The 14,733-nt window shown below is 53.1% G+C and overlaps 1 protein-coding gene across 1 annotated transcript; it reads right to left on the bottom strand.

Annotated features, from left to right (window-relative positions):
- Positions 1–335: 335 nt before the first annotated feature.
- Positions 336–10,583, bottom strand: MYOZ3 (myozenin 3). Its single transcript, XM_069484367.1, has 6 exons — positions 10,523–10,583; positions 5,102–5,256; positions 4,197–4,262; positions 3,967–4,102; positions 3,331–3,493; positions 336–504 (listed from the first exon to the last, which is right to left on the bottom strand). The coding sequence occupies exons 1-6, from the start codon at positions 10,581–10,583 to the stop codon at positions 336–338; spliced, it is 750 nt and encodes a 249-aa protein (XP_069340468.1).
- Between the last annotated feature and the right edge of the window lie 4,150 nt (positions 10,584–14,733).

Below are 14,733 nucleotides of genomic sequence, written 5' to 3' on the forward strand. Positions count from 1 at the left end.
GGCTGCCAGTGAGCACCCTGTCACTGGGGGAGTGTAAGCTGGGGGATTCCTAAAGACACAAACCACGGACAAGTTACACTGGAATCACCTGGGGCACTGTCACTAATAGGGACTGCAAGTCTGGGGCAGGTCAGAATCTGTATCATGAAAAACTTTCCCAAGTAATTTCAAAGCACACTCACTCTGGGGGACTACTCAACTTTGTGGCCTTTGAGGCCATTTGCAACAAGGTTTGGAGAGCCAAGGCCCTTCAGAACCTGTGAAGTACTGTCCACATGTTGGCTCCAGATGTTACCAGAACCCTGAGACTGGAGAACTGAAGATTCAGGCTGGGGCTACAGCTCCTCAGACTCCGGGAGGTTACGGACCCAGCCCTGGGCCACTCTGTTGAAGCTGGGTCTGAGGCGGAGGAGTTCCAAGCCACTGAGGAGCTCCGGGACGAAGGGGGTGCCTGCCCTGGGAATGGTGTCCCCCACAAACGGTCCTCCAAACGGCACCGGGGTCCTGGGGAAAGAGAGCAGCAGGAGAGGTAGGCTGTGCGGGAGAGGGATGGCAGAACACTGTCATACAGGTCACCATGTGTGGGCCCCTCCCTGCCCCTCTCTGGGCCTCAGTTTCCCCATCTCTACAGCCAGGTTTTGTACCATCTTTACCAGGTTTCTCCAGCTCTGCCCATTCCCAAGTCTGCCCCTAGTGGGGGTGGCCTGTTGACATTTTCAGAGTTAGAATTGGCTTGCCCTAGCCAAAACTCTGGGCTCCCCCAAGGAAGCTCCAGAAGGGAGCAGATTTGGACGTAGGGTTTTTCCTTCCTCTCCTCACCTCCCCTTAGAACAACAGACATCCCCCCGCAGGACTGGCACAGTGAAACAGTTTGATAATGGGGCAAAGTTGGTGAGGTGGAGGGGCAAAGTTTCATTCCTGTGCTGCTGGTCAGAGGGTACACTGTAAATTACTGCTGCTACCGTGGGAGGCTGAGGCAGGAGGATCACTGAAGCCAGGAGGTTGAGGCTGCAGTGAGCTACAATGATACCACTGCACTGTAGCCTGGCGACAGAGTAAGATCCTGTCTCCAAGAAAAAACACACACACACACACACCCCCCAGTGCCCTATCACTTACAGGCAGCAGTCCCCAACCTTTTTGGCACCAGAGACTGGTTTCATGGAAGACAATTTTTCCATGGACCGAGGGCAGAGGGGTGGGCTGTCGTGGGTAGGGGAGGTGGTGTGGAGCTCAGGGGGTGATACACTGCTGGTTTCCTAACAGGCCACGGACGGGTACTGGGCTGTGGCCCCAGGGTGGGGGACCACAGCCTATAGGCATGCAGCTGCCAGTACAAAATGTTCTAAAAACACACAGGCCAACTTGAAACAGTGCTACCTTTGGGAAGGCAATCGGAATTGAAGGATGGGAAACCAAGGGGCCCTACCTTCATTTGTATTGGCCTAATTTTTTTTTAAAAAAAGAATCCATGTATGTGATTTTCATGCTATTTCTTAACTGTAAGAAAAATGAAAGCATTGCTTGCGTCGGGTTTTTCCTGCAGCCTGGGACCAGTCGGAAGAAGAGAGTGCTTGCCTCTGGGGTGGAAAGGCAAAGCTTGCGCCAGGGCCTGGGCTCCGGCCAGGAAACCATTTCTGCCTGGACCACCCCAGCTGTGGTGGCAACAGCCAGGCCTCGCGGGAACAGGCTGGGCGGTGGCCAAGCAAGCAGGCCTCAAAGTCGGGCCCTTGACTGGGATCCCAGAGCCCTGCATTCCGAGCGCAGCTTGGCTACCAAAACTGCTGTTTCTCTTCTCTATGCCTCAGTTGCTCTTTCTGCCCCAGAAGAGCTCAGGGCTCCCTAAGGCCCTCCTTCTGCTGGTGGGAGTGTGCCTCAGCCTGTCACGTCTAAGGCACGAGGGCGGGACATACAACCCGACTCAGCCAGCCTGGAGCTGCCTGCCAGGACTGAATGTCTGCGGAGGGTTAAACTAGCTGGGCGGGCAGGCTCCGAGGCCCGGAGGAGACAGGGCAGTCCTGCCTGGCGGGGCCTCCAGGACGTCTGCCAGTGGCTCGTGGCTCACACGGTGCCTGCTGGGCCTCCCCGGTATTCAGCCGTGCGAGGGCAGTTACGTCTCTCTTGAGCCACCTCTCCGCAAGGCTCATCACCCACCGCCTGTGCCTTCGGCCCTTCCCCAGAAGGCCTGGGCCCTGGCACCCACCCGTCTGTCTCCGTCAGACAGACACAGTCTCCACGTGTGGTCTGAGCAGGTGCCAGAAGAGCTGGACCGTGGCCTCCTCTCTGTGGACTCCCCCTTTCCTCACTTAACGCAGCCCCGCCAGAGGAGCGCATTCAGAAATAGCATCGGACGGAGGAAGCCAACTGCAGCTGAAATGTATCCCCCGGCCCCAGGCCTTCCCCCAGTGCCAAACTCCCGTCTTCGCTCCCAGGGTTAGTTTGGGGACCCCCAGTGCAGAATGTTAAATTTATCCCTTTCACCTTCTCCTCTGTTAGCTTTTCTAATCATCATTTCAGCCTGTAAATAATAACAAAAGCTACTGTTTATTGACAGCTTATACTTCCCAGAAATGGCCTGTGGCTTCTCGTGTCATCTCCACAGCAATCTTATAAAGTAGTTACCATAAAAGCCTCTTTTTACAGGTGGAGCAATGAGGGCTCAGAGAAGTTAAGTCACTTGGCCACGGTCACACAGCTAGGCCTGGAGTCTGCATTTAAGCCCAGGTGGAGGCCCCACGCGCTAAACCAGCCTAAGCCCCTTCTCTGTGGCCCTCCCTTCTGGCGTCCAGGGTCTCACTGGCACTCCTTGCTTTGGGGCAGCCTCAAAGCCATCTTCTAGGCCATTGGTGAAAGTAAGAAAAGGCCGGGCTGGCTTGGAACTGGTAAGATTTGGAGACCCCTCAGAGAAGGACGCAAACCTAGATGTCCATCAAAGAGGTGACACACAGCAGTTACAGGACATTGGGCTCTGGGGTCAGACAAACCCAGACTTGACTCCAGCCCCACTGCTGCTTCCTTGTCCTGTGACTTTGGGCAGGTGTTCATCTCGTCATCTGCAGAAGAGGAAAACTGTAGCGCCTGCCCCACTCTATTGCGGAGAGGACCCAACAAGATGTGTGGCGCATTCACCATTCATGCCTCCTACATTTATTGAGCACCTACTAGGTGCTGAGGCACTGGTCTAGCAAGAGCTCAATAAATGTATAGGAGGCGCTCAGGACGGAGCCCGGCACCCACACAGTGCTCAGGAATGCGCCCGGGCTACCCTGTGGCTGCGGCTGGCTGCCTGCGCCCTCCCGGCCTCTCTCCCAGCCGCCCGCCCTGCCTTACTTGTTGAAATTTCGGTAGTCCGCGGGGCTGGGGGTGTGACTGGGGCCATTGCTCAGGTAGTCCCGGTAGCTGATGAACTCCTGCCACGGGCAGCGGTAGCCCTTGGGGATGGCGGTGTGGTTGAACTTCTCCGGCGGGACGCCTTTCAGCGGCTCAGCGTAGCCTGGGGGTGGGGCAGCGGGGGTAGGGGCGGGTGGACCGGGTCGCCTCTGCGGTGTCCCTCTCAGCCCCCTCTCCTACCCCCACCCCGCGGACGTGGTTGGGGGAGGGAACATCGGGGTTAGGCAAGAGGAGTAGGGGGAGGGGATGCCAAAGTCGCTCCAGCGAGGGGGACCCTTCCCCACCCCAGGAAACAAGGAGGCCTGGAGCAAGGGAACCGCAAGTTCGGGGCGCGGGTTCAGTCTTGGCTCGGACTCTGACTTGCTGCGTGACCTTGGGCGCGTCGATGCGCTTCTCTGGGCTGGTGTGTGGGTCTGTGAAGCAGGGGGTGTGTGTGTGTGTGTGTGTGTGTGTGTGTGTGTGTGTGTTGGGGAAGGGGGACCAGCCACTCTCCGAGAGCTCTTCCTGCCCCGTGTTCGAGCGCACCCCCGCTCCCAGCTCCCCAGCCCTGGGCCCCAGACCCGGGAGGCCACTCACCTGGCGCCAGCGCGCTGGGGCTGCGGGCGCGCTCCGCGGGGGCAGCTGCAAAGTGGGCGTCCTCGGGACCCCCGGACGAGGCCGGCAAGATGTGGAGCTCCGAGCGGTAGTTCTGGCCCTCAGGGCCATTGGCAACCTGGGCACAGGGGCGGGCGCTCAGAGGCCGCGGGTGGGCGCCCTTGAGCCGCCGCCCCTTCTCCCGCGCTTCCCCTCCGGTGGGTCTGCTCCACGCTCACCGTCCCAGCCTCCGGCGCCGCTGCTCGGGTCCCCTTCCCCTTGGCGCTTCCAGCCAGCATCTGGGGAGGGGGGCGGCAAGTAAACCACAGGGAGGATCAGGGGGCAGGGGGCAGGGCTCTCCCTCCACCAAAAAAGGGGAAAGACAAAATCCTAGCGCCCACCTCCAAGGGATGTTGGAAGGCTGAGTTAATAGTTTACAGCGTTACTTACGCCCAATGTGTGGGACAGAGAAATACTCTATATGTGCTCATTGCTTTTGTATAATAATACTGAGTCTGGCCAAGATACTTAACTTCCCTGAGCCTCAGTTTCTTTCTCTATATGATCATGATGATGATGATATCTACCTCGTGGGGTTCTACCAGCGTTAACGAGACCATAGGTGTAAGGTGATTAGCTAGCAGTGTCGGGCACATAGCAAAGGTGGGTGTTTTGCCATCTTTACTCTTCTGCCACATCACTCTCTCAGTCACCTCCTGTCTAGCCCAGAAATTGAGTGGGGTATGAACGGAATACTCCAGACTTCACTGGAAGTACCTGAAGCTGCCCACTGCCTTTCTGAAGCCTGGGGAAAACCATTCTTGCAGCTTTCTCTACCAGCACATTGTTCCATGGCTTTTCCTTCTTCCAGTAGGAAGAAGAAAACAAGGCATTCATTTTCTGTCTTAGAAAAAGCTCAAGTCTGAACTAGATCCTGCCTGCTGCGGATTTAGCCCGGAGTACATGACTAGTCTTCAGCTTGGTTTATGGGTGCCAGAGTCCCTTCATACAGCAAAGCAGGGGCTCAATCTGCCGGGAACATCACAGTCTTCAGCCTGGCTCGCCGTTCAGCTTTAGGCTAACCAATGGCTCTCTCTGGGCCTCAGTTTCCCCAAGAGCACAATGGAGGCTTACTCACCGCCCGCTGACTTTCCGCCAACTCAAACGTGAACTTCTGCACACGGCGCTGCCTCTTCTGGAAGAGGAGGGACCCTCGGTTGTTGCGCAGTGACAGCTCCTCTATCATCAGGTCCTGGGGTACGCTCAGCTTCTTGCCCAGGTCCAGCGAGGGCACTGCCGGGGGAGGCCAGAGCGGGCTCTCAGCACCCAAACCCCGAGGCACCTCATCACAGCATCCCACGCTGTGTGTAAGCATGCCTTGTGCACTTTCTCCCCACACTCGCCGACGCTGGGGGTCACCATGTTTTGGAATCTTTGCCCCTCCAATGAGCAAAAATGACACCTCAGAGTTGAACTTGCATGTGTTTGATACTCAGTGAAATCGCACCCTGTTTCTTTGGCAATTTGCATTTATTCCATGAATTCCCTGTGCAGCTCTTTGGCCTTAGTGGTGGAAGTAGTGAGAAATGATCAGATTCTAGATATCTTTAAAGCTAATCCATGAGAATGGGGTACGAGAGAGAGAGAGAGAGAGAGAGGGAGAGAGGGCAAGGGTCTGGCCTGAGCCTCTGGAAGGACGGAGCAGCCACTCACTGAGACGGAGCCCGAGGGAGGAGAAAGTTTGGGGAAAGACCCGGAGTTCAGTTTTAGATCTGTTCTATTAGTTTTAAAATAGTCTTTACTATCATAAAAAACAGCACATATGTGCATTGAGGAAAGTCAGAAAATACAGATGGAAAGAAAAGAGAAAAAAACAATTATTTCTAACCCAGAGATCGCCACTGTTAACGCCTTAGTGTGTGTCCTTCCATATCTTTTTCAATGACTATATATTCACATATGAGTTTTTAACCAAAATGAAATCGTAGCATACATGCTTTGTAGCTTGTTTTTATTAATAGTACTTAAAGATCTTCACCTCTCCAAGTGAACACATTTTTGTTTTATCCAATGTCCAGTCCTTATTCAAACTCTCCTCCTTGTCTCCCAGATTGGGCATGTTAAGTTTGAGACGCCTTGGACACACCCAGGTGGGGAGGCTGAGGGGGGCTGGATGTGCGCATCTGGAGGTCAGGAGAGAAAACTGCCCTGGAGATAAAAATTTGGGCATCAGGAGCTTATAAATGGAATTTGCTGCTGTTGTGGTTTTTCAATGAAAAACATTACATTGAATTCTTATCTCATAGTTAGGACTAGTCCTTACAGCCGTTGAGAGGATCTCCAGAGTTGATGACTGTCCTTAGTAGCTTGGAACCCATCCCTATCCTTTGTGCTTCCTCCCCAGTAGAACGCACGCTTTTACATTCGACCACCAAGCGAAGCCTTTTGGAGGACAGGAGGGGCAGAATGGTGAGGACCGTGGCAGGAGAGAGTGCTGTGTGGGCAGCACAGCCTGCATTGCCCATCGCTAAAATAAAATACGCCGAGTTTCCTGTTCCAGCTGCATAATGGCATTTAAGCTGGGAGGCTGGATGAGACTTGAAGAAATGAGAGGAGAAGACAGCCACAGCCTGAGCCCTGCAGCCTCCGACATTTAGATGATCCAGGCCTGGAGCCTAGGAAGGAGCAGCCAGTGAGGCAGAAGGACACTGAAGAGGACGCTGTCCTGGGAATGAATGATGAAAGCATTTCAGGGATGATGGAGAGACCAAGGGAGTCAAACGCTGTTGATATGTCCAGTAAGATGAGCGCTGAAAGTCGCCTATTCTATTTAGTAACATGGGCTCATTGGTAATCTTCAGTAAGGCGGTTTCCAGGGAGCGTTGGGGTGTGAAAGCCTGATTGGAGAGGGTTCAACAGAAAATGGACAGAGGAACAAGTTTAGCCACAGGGCGAGGAAGCAATGAGCTTGATCCAGGATGCAAGACATTCTAAGGACAACTGGCCTGGTGTTTCAAACAAGTGAATGACATGGAAAAAAGGGGGAGGAGGGATTGTTTTAGATGAAAGGAGATTTAAGAGCCATAGCAACCAAATAAAAACTGTGGCCCTTGTTTGGATCCTGAAACTAGAAAGTTGGAGAAAGTTGAATATGGGACTGCTTATTAAATGCTGTTAAATCATTACTGCTAATTTTGTTCAGTGTGCTAATATCTTCGTGGCATGTAATGAAATATCCTTTTTATTATTTATTTTTGATGCATTCTAAAGATTTTGGGGGATGAAATGACCTGCTCTTTGGTATTAGCCTTGGAATTTAGGAACAAGGAAGGGGCTGTGGGGATTTGTACTCTCTACTTTGTGTATATTTGGAAATTGACATAATAAAATGTGAAAAAGAGAGAAAGAGAAAGTGGGAAGAAAAATATAGATAACTGCTTGCAGGAGTTGTGCTTTAAAGCAGCGGTCCCCAACCTTTTTGGCACCAGGGACCATTTTCATGGAAGACGATTTTTCCACGGACCAGGGTCTGGGGGATGGTTTCAGGACTGTTCAAACACATTCCATGTACTGTGCATTTTATTTCTATTATTATTACATTGTAATATATGATGAAATAATTCTACAACTCACCATAGGTTGGGGACCCCTGCTTTCAAGGACTGTAGCTGGAGGCAGCTATGGACTTAAGAGGGGGTTGTTTGTTTGTTTGGAAAGAGGGAGAAATAACAGCATGTGTGTTAGCTGATGGGAACATTTGGCAAGGAGAATTGCTGAAGGAGTGTCCTTGAGCATGAGCGACAGGAGGCAGAGTGGACCGTGCCCAGCCAGAAGGGGTTGGCACCAGACAGACGTGAGGAGCGTTCATCCACCGTATCAAGAAGGAAAACCGCAAACACAGGCACAGGTGCAGGGAAGCAGACAGACGTGGTGGAGGGTCTTACAGAAGTTCTCTTCTAGTTATTCCATTTTTCTCAGGGAAATAAACAGCAAGGTCATTAGCTGAGAACGAGGACGTGCGAGGAGTATTGGAGGTTTGAGGGGAGAGGTGGGGCTGGCCAAAGCCATCTAAGAGAGTAGTACGGGAGGGCGAACGGACTAGGGAGATGGACGTAGCTACCAGGCAGCATTGAAGGTCGTTCAGGTGCCGTGAATCACTCCATTCATGGAATCCTGAACAGCTGTTCAAAATAGGAGGCTGGGTTTTTTTTCATTCTTTCAACAAATATATAAAGAGGTACATGCCAAGATCACAAAGAAATCCACTTTAGGTTAATTGGGGAGAAAAGTAAGTTTCAGAAGAATATGTATTCTAAGATCCCATTTATATATTAAAAAATTGGTATACGTTTGTGCATGCATTGAAAACTCTCCGAGGAGACCTGCCAAATATTAGCAGTGACTATTTATGGGACATGGGAAGGAGGAGGGCTGGAAATTGTTTACATTGTTCTGTTGTTCGTGTTTTTAACAAGAAAGAGTACCACCTACTTCAAAATATGAAAGGATATTTATACCTAAATACATAATAAAGGGCCCCAGGATCATAGTCTCAGATACTATGCAGGTAAGTTGAGTGCAATGTTCAAAAAAAAGAAAAAGATAAAACGTATTTGACTAAGTAATTCTATTTTGAGGAATTTATTCTTGGGGAAAAAGTTGAATAAATATGTCTAAAGGTGTATGTACAAGGATGTGTATTGCAGTGGGGTTTCAAATAGTGAAAACTGGAAATCAGTCTTGTGGTGGATGCTGCCCAGTGGCCTTTTATTAGCAGCTAATGGTTCCCACGGCCGCCTTCTGCTGAGAACCGCCCAGTGGAAGGAAAGCTGCCGCAGGTGGGTTGAATTCCGTGGAGCAATTCGTGCTCGAGAGCCCCCCACAGGGTCAGCCTGAACCTGGACTGCGCGGAGCCCACAGCCCTGCTCAGCGATTGCCCCTCCCTAAGCATCCCACCTAAGACAAGCATCATGGCCACCATTTGGGGTCATTAAATATATATGACATGCGGGGAGCAGCAGGGAGGGAGGTGGTGAGATAAGTCGTATTAGGATGATATGCAGCTAAATGAAAAAAAAAAAAAACAAGCTGAAGAGCACAGCAGATAGTATTTAGCCCACATGTACATGCGTTTATATAAATATATAGATGAGAACAGAAGAGGAATTTACACAAATATGTTAACAGTGGTTCTCTCCAGATGGTTCCATCAGGAGCAACTTCCACTTTCAAAGTCATTCATGTCTGTTTTGTCTGACTTTTATTTTTTTTGTTTACACCAAGTCAATGGCAAATGAATATTGTTAAAAATTTATGTATGAATATTGTATTATATTATCGTATAACCATATAGTGAAGAAACAGCTCTGGAGGCAAAGAGACCTGGAGTGACGTCGCAGCTCTGTACCTGCCAGATGTGACCCCCCACCCCCCTGAGCCGCAGCCTTCTCATTTCCAAACGGGGGTGCTGACATCTAACGTACAGAGCTGTTGTGCGTCAATATTTGAGGGTCTGTAATGAATTAATTACTTAGACTAGAGAAAAGAGAACACATCGCCTGACTCTTCCAGTTGGAACATCAATACTCACAAAATTTTCATATTTAAGCACACAAAATCATGGGGGGAGAAAGAAACTTGACAACAGCAAAAAGAGGCAAGAACACACAAAATAAGTTAAAAGGAGGACTCACATATAAAGTTATACAACATGGTCAACTCCTTAGGACTCTAAAGGAGTCTCACTGCAGAAGGGCTCTGGGCCCAGGGTTTATCCGAGCTGCTCACTGTCCACCCGCACGCGCGTCCCCTCAGTACTTGTCTAAACGGCGAAGGGACAGGCCCTATCCCAGGTGCACTGAGTCAGGATCCCTGGGGTAGATGCCAGGAATCTGTATTTTTAATCAACACCAAGTCACTATGACTCACACGAAAGTTTGAGAGCCCTGACTTAATTGAATTAATGTTTAAAATATTTGAAATGCTCTAAAGTAGACCAAATGAACAGACTCTAAAATTACACCAAGAGACTTAATAAAGTTGATAACCATGAGTTTTGGATGACTTGTTCATTAGATGGGTTGGCTTTTAAGTAAAATGGTTTGAGTCCACTTGGGCAGCCTGCTCTTTCACCCTGACCCCCTCCCTGGGGCTGGGCCGCCTGGGCTGTCCCAAGGCCTTGGGGAGGCTCAGAGTCCCAATAATCGAGGACGAGTGTGTGGGGAGCTTGGGCCACAGGCAGGGCGGAACCTGGGACCAGAGCCCTCAGAGCTCAATTTGGGGCTGAGGTAAAGCCTTGGCTGAGGACAGGGACAGGGACATGGCCCAGGCTGGGGCACTCAACTGCAGCTCTGGGGTCTGTGGACACAAGGGCAAGGTCCCTCCCAATGCCTTGGGAAGCTTCCGAGCCCAGGCGGTAGATTCCACAGGCTCTCCCTCACGCTGGCTTGGAACTCACATGTGTCTGCCCAGGCCTGGAGCCAGCAGGCCAGAGTGGACGCCAGTCTGGGACCGAGAAAGGATGGAGTCTGAGGACAGCACTGGGCTGGGCCCACCTTACCTGGTCCAGCAAGGTCCCCCATGGCAGCCATCACTGGCTCCTTCTGCTCCTTGGGGATCATCCTGTGGAAAAGAGATTCCCACCGATGAGCCAGGCTGTTTCCACCTCCCCTGACCTCCTCCATGTCCCTGGTCCACCGCCCCAGCCCTGACTGGTCTTGGCCCACCCCAGCGTCACAAGCAAGGGATATCTGAACTGGATGGGCCTCTGGGGTCTCTGTACAGAGGAGGCTGGGGCCTGGGGAGTGAAAGGAAGGTGCTCAAGGTCACACAAATCGATTTCTGCATTGCTAGGGAAGCACACTATCTTCTGGGCTGGTTTCTAGGGCTTTCCCCAGGCCTGGCACCCTGATCAGAGGTGAGCAGGTGCCTGGGACATCTGGAGTGGGGGAGGCAGGGGTCTCAGCCTCCACTGTCATCTGCTGACCCAGGAGAGCACTAGTCAGGGGCTGAGAGAGTTTGGGGCAAGGGAGCTTGGGTGAGTCTGTGGCTCCCCTGGGGTCTGCAAGATGGGGGCTCCCCTCCCATCCCTGGTGCTTGGCCCTGAGGCTCGAGGGCACAGGCTGGCCCAGCAAAGTGGAGAGAACCACCACCCGTCCTCCCTGTCTCCCCATCCCTGGGCTGCCATCCATGGTGCTCTCTTCTCCCTCACCCCTTCTCTCCCTCCTCCTCCGCTGGTATCTCATAGCACTTTCCAGGAATCTTGGAAGAGAGTTACAAATAAAATGCGGTCCAGAGCCCCAGAGAACCCCTGCAGGCCCCAAATCCAGGTTCCCTAACTTGCCCCCAGGAGAACAGGCAGAGCCCTTGAGGCCTGGCTGACTACCCACCTGGAGCCCCTCCCCTTTGCTGCGGGTTTCCCAAGCTCCTTCCTTTAGAAAATGACCTGCCTCCGTCTGTGCCCCCGACACCCACAAGGGGCCCTGGCCCGGTGGGCACTGAGCTGGGCAACATGGATTCCAACGCGTATCCCCGACTTCCTCTGTAACTGTGAGCATGTAGCTCTCCAGCTCTGTGCCTCAGTTTCCCCCTCTAAATCAAAGGGATCCATGGATGGGCTTCAAGGCATCTACAACCCCCCTAAAACTGGATGCAAACATGAGTGTGTCTGCATGCATTTGGGGTGAGGGTCACGAGGTGATTGGGAATGCTCTGTGACCGTTTAGGATTCCACAGTCCACAGATCTGTTTCTCGATAAAAACTCCCCTTACAGAAATTCACAGATGCTGGGAATTTGCTTCTTTGTTGCTTCCCTCTACTGCCTAAAAGATCCTGAAGTCCTGAGCAGAGCCATTGCCTCACCCCCACCTCCGATCCCAGCCACCCCCTCCCCATTTAACGTGGGGTAACCTAGAGCTTAGAGTTCCTCTCCTCCCAATCCAGGATCCAGGCTTCCACGAGGCCCCCGACTCCCCAGGCCCTCTGCAGGGCCCTTGCTCTGCTGAGGAAAGGTGCTCTGGTAATCGGCTCATCCCCTCTGCCTGCTCCCCACGGTTCCCCGCGCTCCCCTACGATCCTGGTACCTGAGAGGATGGCACCGCAGTGGGCAGGAGGGAATGTCAGACCCTCAAGATGAACACCCCTGTCGGGAAGCTGCGAGCTGCGTGGTGCCCGTGTCGACGGTCAGCAGTCGGCGGTCAGCAAGCAGGGTGTGCCCTGCAGCCAGCTCTGGCTTCAGCTGACGAGAATCACTCCTGCCCTGTCGTGGGTCACAGCCTAATTTCAGGCTGCAATAGGAGCTGGGGCCAGACGCTAAAAGCACCAGGCCCTGGGGAAGACAGGTGCCCGGCAGTCGGCCCTTGCGGACAGAAAGGCGCTCAAGTGTACACACGCACTCACGCATGCACACAACAAAGTCACCTGGAAATGCCGAGGGTCAGCCGAGGTTGGCTTCAGCTTGCTAACTGTTTTATCCTTAGTGCCTAGCACGGTGCCTGATAGGAACGCAATAGACATTCGTTGAATGGATGGATGGACGGATGGATGCGTTGTATCTCAGTATCTTCGCTTGACTTATCTTTTTCTTCCTTCCTTTCTTCTTTCCTGCCTGTTTTTCTTCCTTCTGCTTCCTTCCTCCTTTTCTCCCTCCCTCCCTCCTTCCACCTTCTCACATTCCCTGAGCCGCACCCTAAGGACTGAAAATAAATAGGGCTGGGGCTCTGTCCTCAAGGAGCTCAGCCAGGTCAGATTCAGCGCAGTAAACAAGCTTTGGGAAACGCTCCGGGAGTGTGCAGGGGAGGGAGGGCTTCCCAGAGGAGGAGACATTCAAGTTGGGCCTTAAAGGATGAGTGGGAGTTCCCTGGGCAGAGAAGGGACACGGACATGGCGGGCAGAGGACATGGCACGTGTAAGGATGGTAGGGGCTAGCAAGTAGAGCCAGAGCTGGTGGGACCGCAGTGCTGAGAGATGAGCCCAGACAGGTGGGCAGGGGCCAGCCCAGCGGGCTTTTCCAAAAGAAACTGTGTCTATAAAGGGCTGCTAAAGGGATTAAAGTGGTGAAATGGAGTGGTCAGATTGGCGTTTTCCCAAGAAGTCTCTAGTGCCATGTGGAAAATGGGTTGGAGGGGGCCAGATTGGAGGCAGGAGAATTTCACTGTCACCAGGCGAGAGGTAGGGTTCCCGGGCCAGGGCAGTGACAACAGCATGATGGTGGCGAGACGGAATGGAGGGGTATTTGGAGAGCCCGCAGGTCCTGGAGAGGGATTGGTGTGGGAGGGGAGGAAAGCGAGGAGCCCCGTGCCCCTGGTTCTGGCTTGGGAGATTAAGGCAGGTATCAGAGAGGAGCAAGCAGGCGTCGGGGCAGACACTGAGTTTAGTTTTGGGTGAACTTGCTTTGAGGTGTCCGGGGACTGGCATGAGATCACCAGGAGGCAGTAGGACACTGTGCTCAGGAGAGGTTCCAGCTGATGATGAAGACCGGGTCAGGGACACACAAAGTACTCCCAGGAACGGTGGACCTAGCAGGGATGCCCTGGGACCAGGGCGGGGAACACTGGTATCTATGTGTCAGTACAGACCGGCCCAGGGTGTATTTCTGATGCTCTCTCAGGACAGAAGCCTGGACCCTGCTGAGGACTGCCCTGAGCTTAGCTTTCTGCCCCTCGGGTGGGCCTGAGCTGCTAGAGAGGAAGAGGGAGGTCCGTTCCCAGGGCAGGCTCAGCCTCACCTGGAAGCTGGGCCACAGTCCCCTCTCTGGGCAAAGGATGCTCTGTCAAGAGAGGAGGACTTCTGACAGAGTCCTGACCTCACTGGGGTTGCCCAGACTCACAAGCAACCTCTCATGGCGGCTCCTATTCCTGCCCTGGAGCCTCGACACTCCATGAGGGAGCAGCTCCAGAGCACCGGGCCCTGATCCAGCCTGGCCCTGCCCACACTGGGGACAGTGCCCTGGGGTCAGGGCCTGGACAGTACCATCCTGGGACATTGCCTGGCGCCCAACTGTCCCCATTCTACAGATGGGGAAGCTGAGGCCTGGAGAAGGAGTGGGCTCACCTAGCTAGTCAGTGACAGGACCAGGACTTCAACCCAGGGACTTCCTCTATGGCTGCAAGTTTTTCCATTGTTCCCCCTCTCTCCTCATGGCTGCTCCTTCCCAAGCTCCCATCCACATGCCTCAAATATTCCCATCCACCCAGAGTCCCATGGCCTGCGTGGGTAGAAGGGAAGTGTGTCAGACAGGGCTGTAAATGACACAGGAGGCAGAAGAGTGCAGGAAGCATTTATTGAGGGCCAGAGCTGAATTCTACAGGAGGCTAGACGCAGGACACAGGCAAGCTGTAGTGGGTCAAAGGCGAGGAGGGGGAGAGGGCAGTGATAGTAAGAGAACAGTCGAGACTGGTTTAGGAGCAGCAACTTTGCAAGGCTGCCTCCTGCTGGCCCTTGGGGACATGCAGGTAGAAGTGGATCCTCTCTGCCACTGCAGCAGCCAGAGGCCTCATCGGGTCTCTTCTCTGCTGGGGGGCCCTTAGGCCCAGTCTCCTGTGTTACAAGGGACCCTGCAGTAGGTGGGGGCTTCAGTAAATGTGGTCAGTCACCATTAACTGAGCAGGAGCACCCTCTCATCTTCCCACCAACAGGACCCATGGCCCCATTCCTTAGACCCTAGGAACCTTCTGGGATCACACTATCATTCCAGAGCACCCCACCCAACCCTGACTATCTTTCTTCCTGACCCTAACTTTCCCCAGCCTCACTTGGGGGTTCCAGATTGA

This window comes from Eulemur rufifrons, chromosome 10, assembly GCF_041146395.1.
Source record: "Eulemur rufifrons isolate Redbay chromosome 10, OSU_ERuf_1, whole genome shotgun sequence".
Lineage (NCBI taxonomy): Eukaryota > Metazoa > Chordata > Mammalia > Primates > Lemuridae > Eulemur > Eulemur rufifrons.

What these genes read in the sequence shown, in the direction of transcription:
- MYOZ3 (XM_069484367.1), bottom strand. Translation starts at nt 10,583, where the DNA reads ATGATCCCCAAGGAGCAGAAGGAGCCAGTGATGGCTGCCATGGGGGAC. An exon ending in TGGCGGAAAGTCAGCGGGCG is followed by an intron (nt 4,263 to 5,101) that starts GTGAGTAAGCCT and finishes CCCCCTCCCCAG; the next exon opens with ATGCTGGCTGGAAGCGCCAA. An exon ending in CCCCAGCGCGCTGGCGCCAG is followed by an intron (nt 3,494 to 3,966) that starts GTGAGTGGCCTC and finishes CCCCACCCCCAG; the next exon opens with GCTACGCTGAGCCGCTGAAA.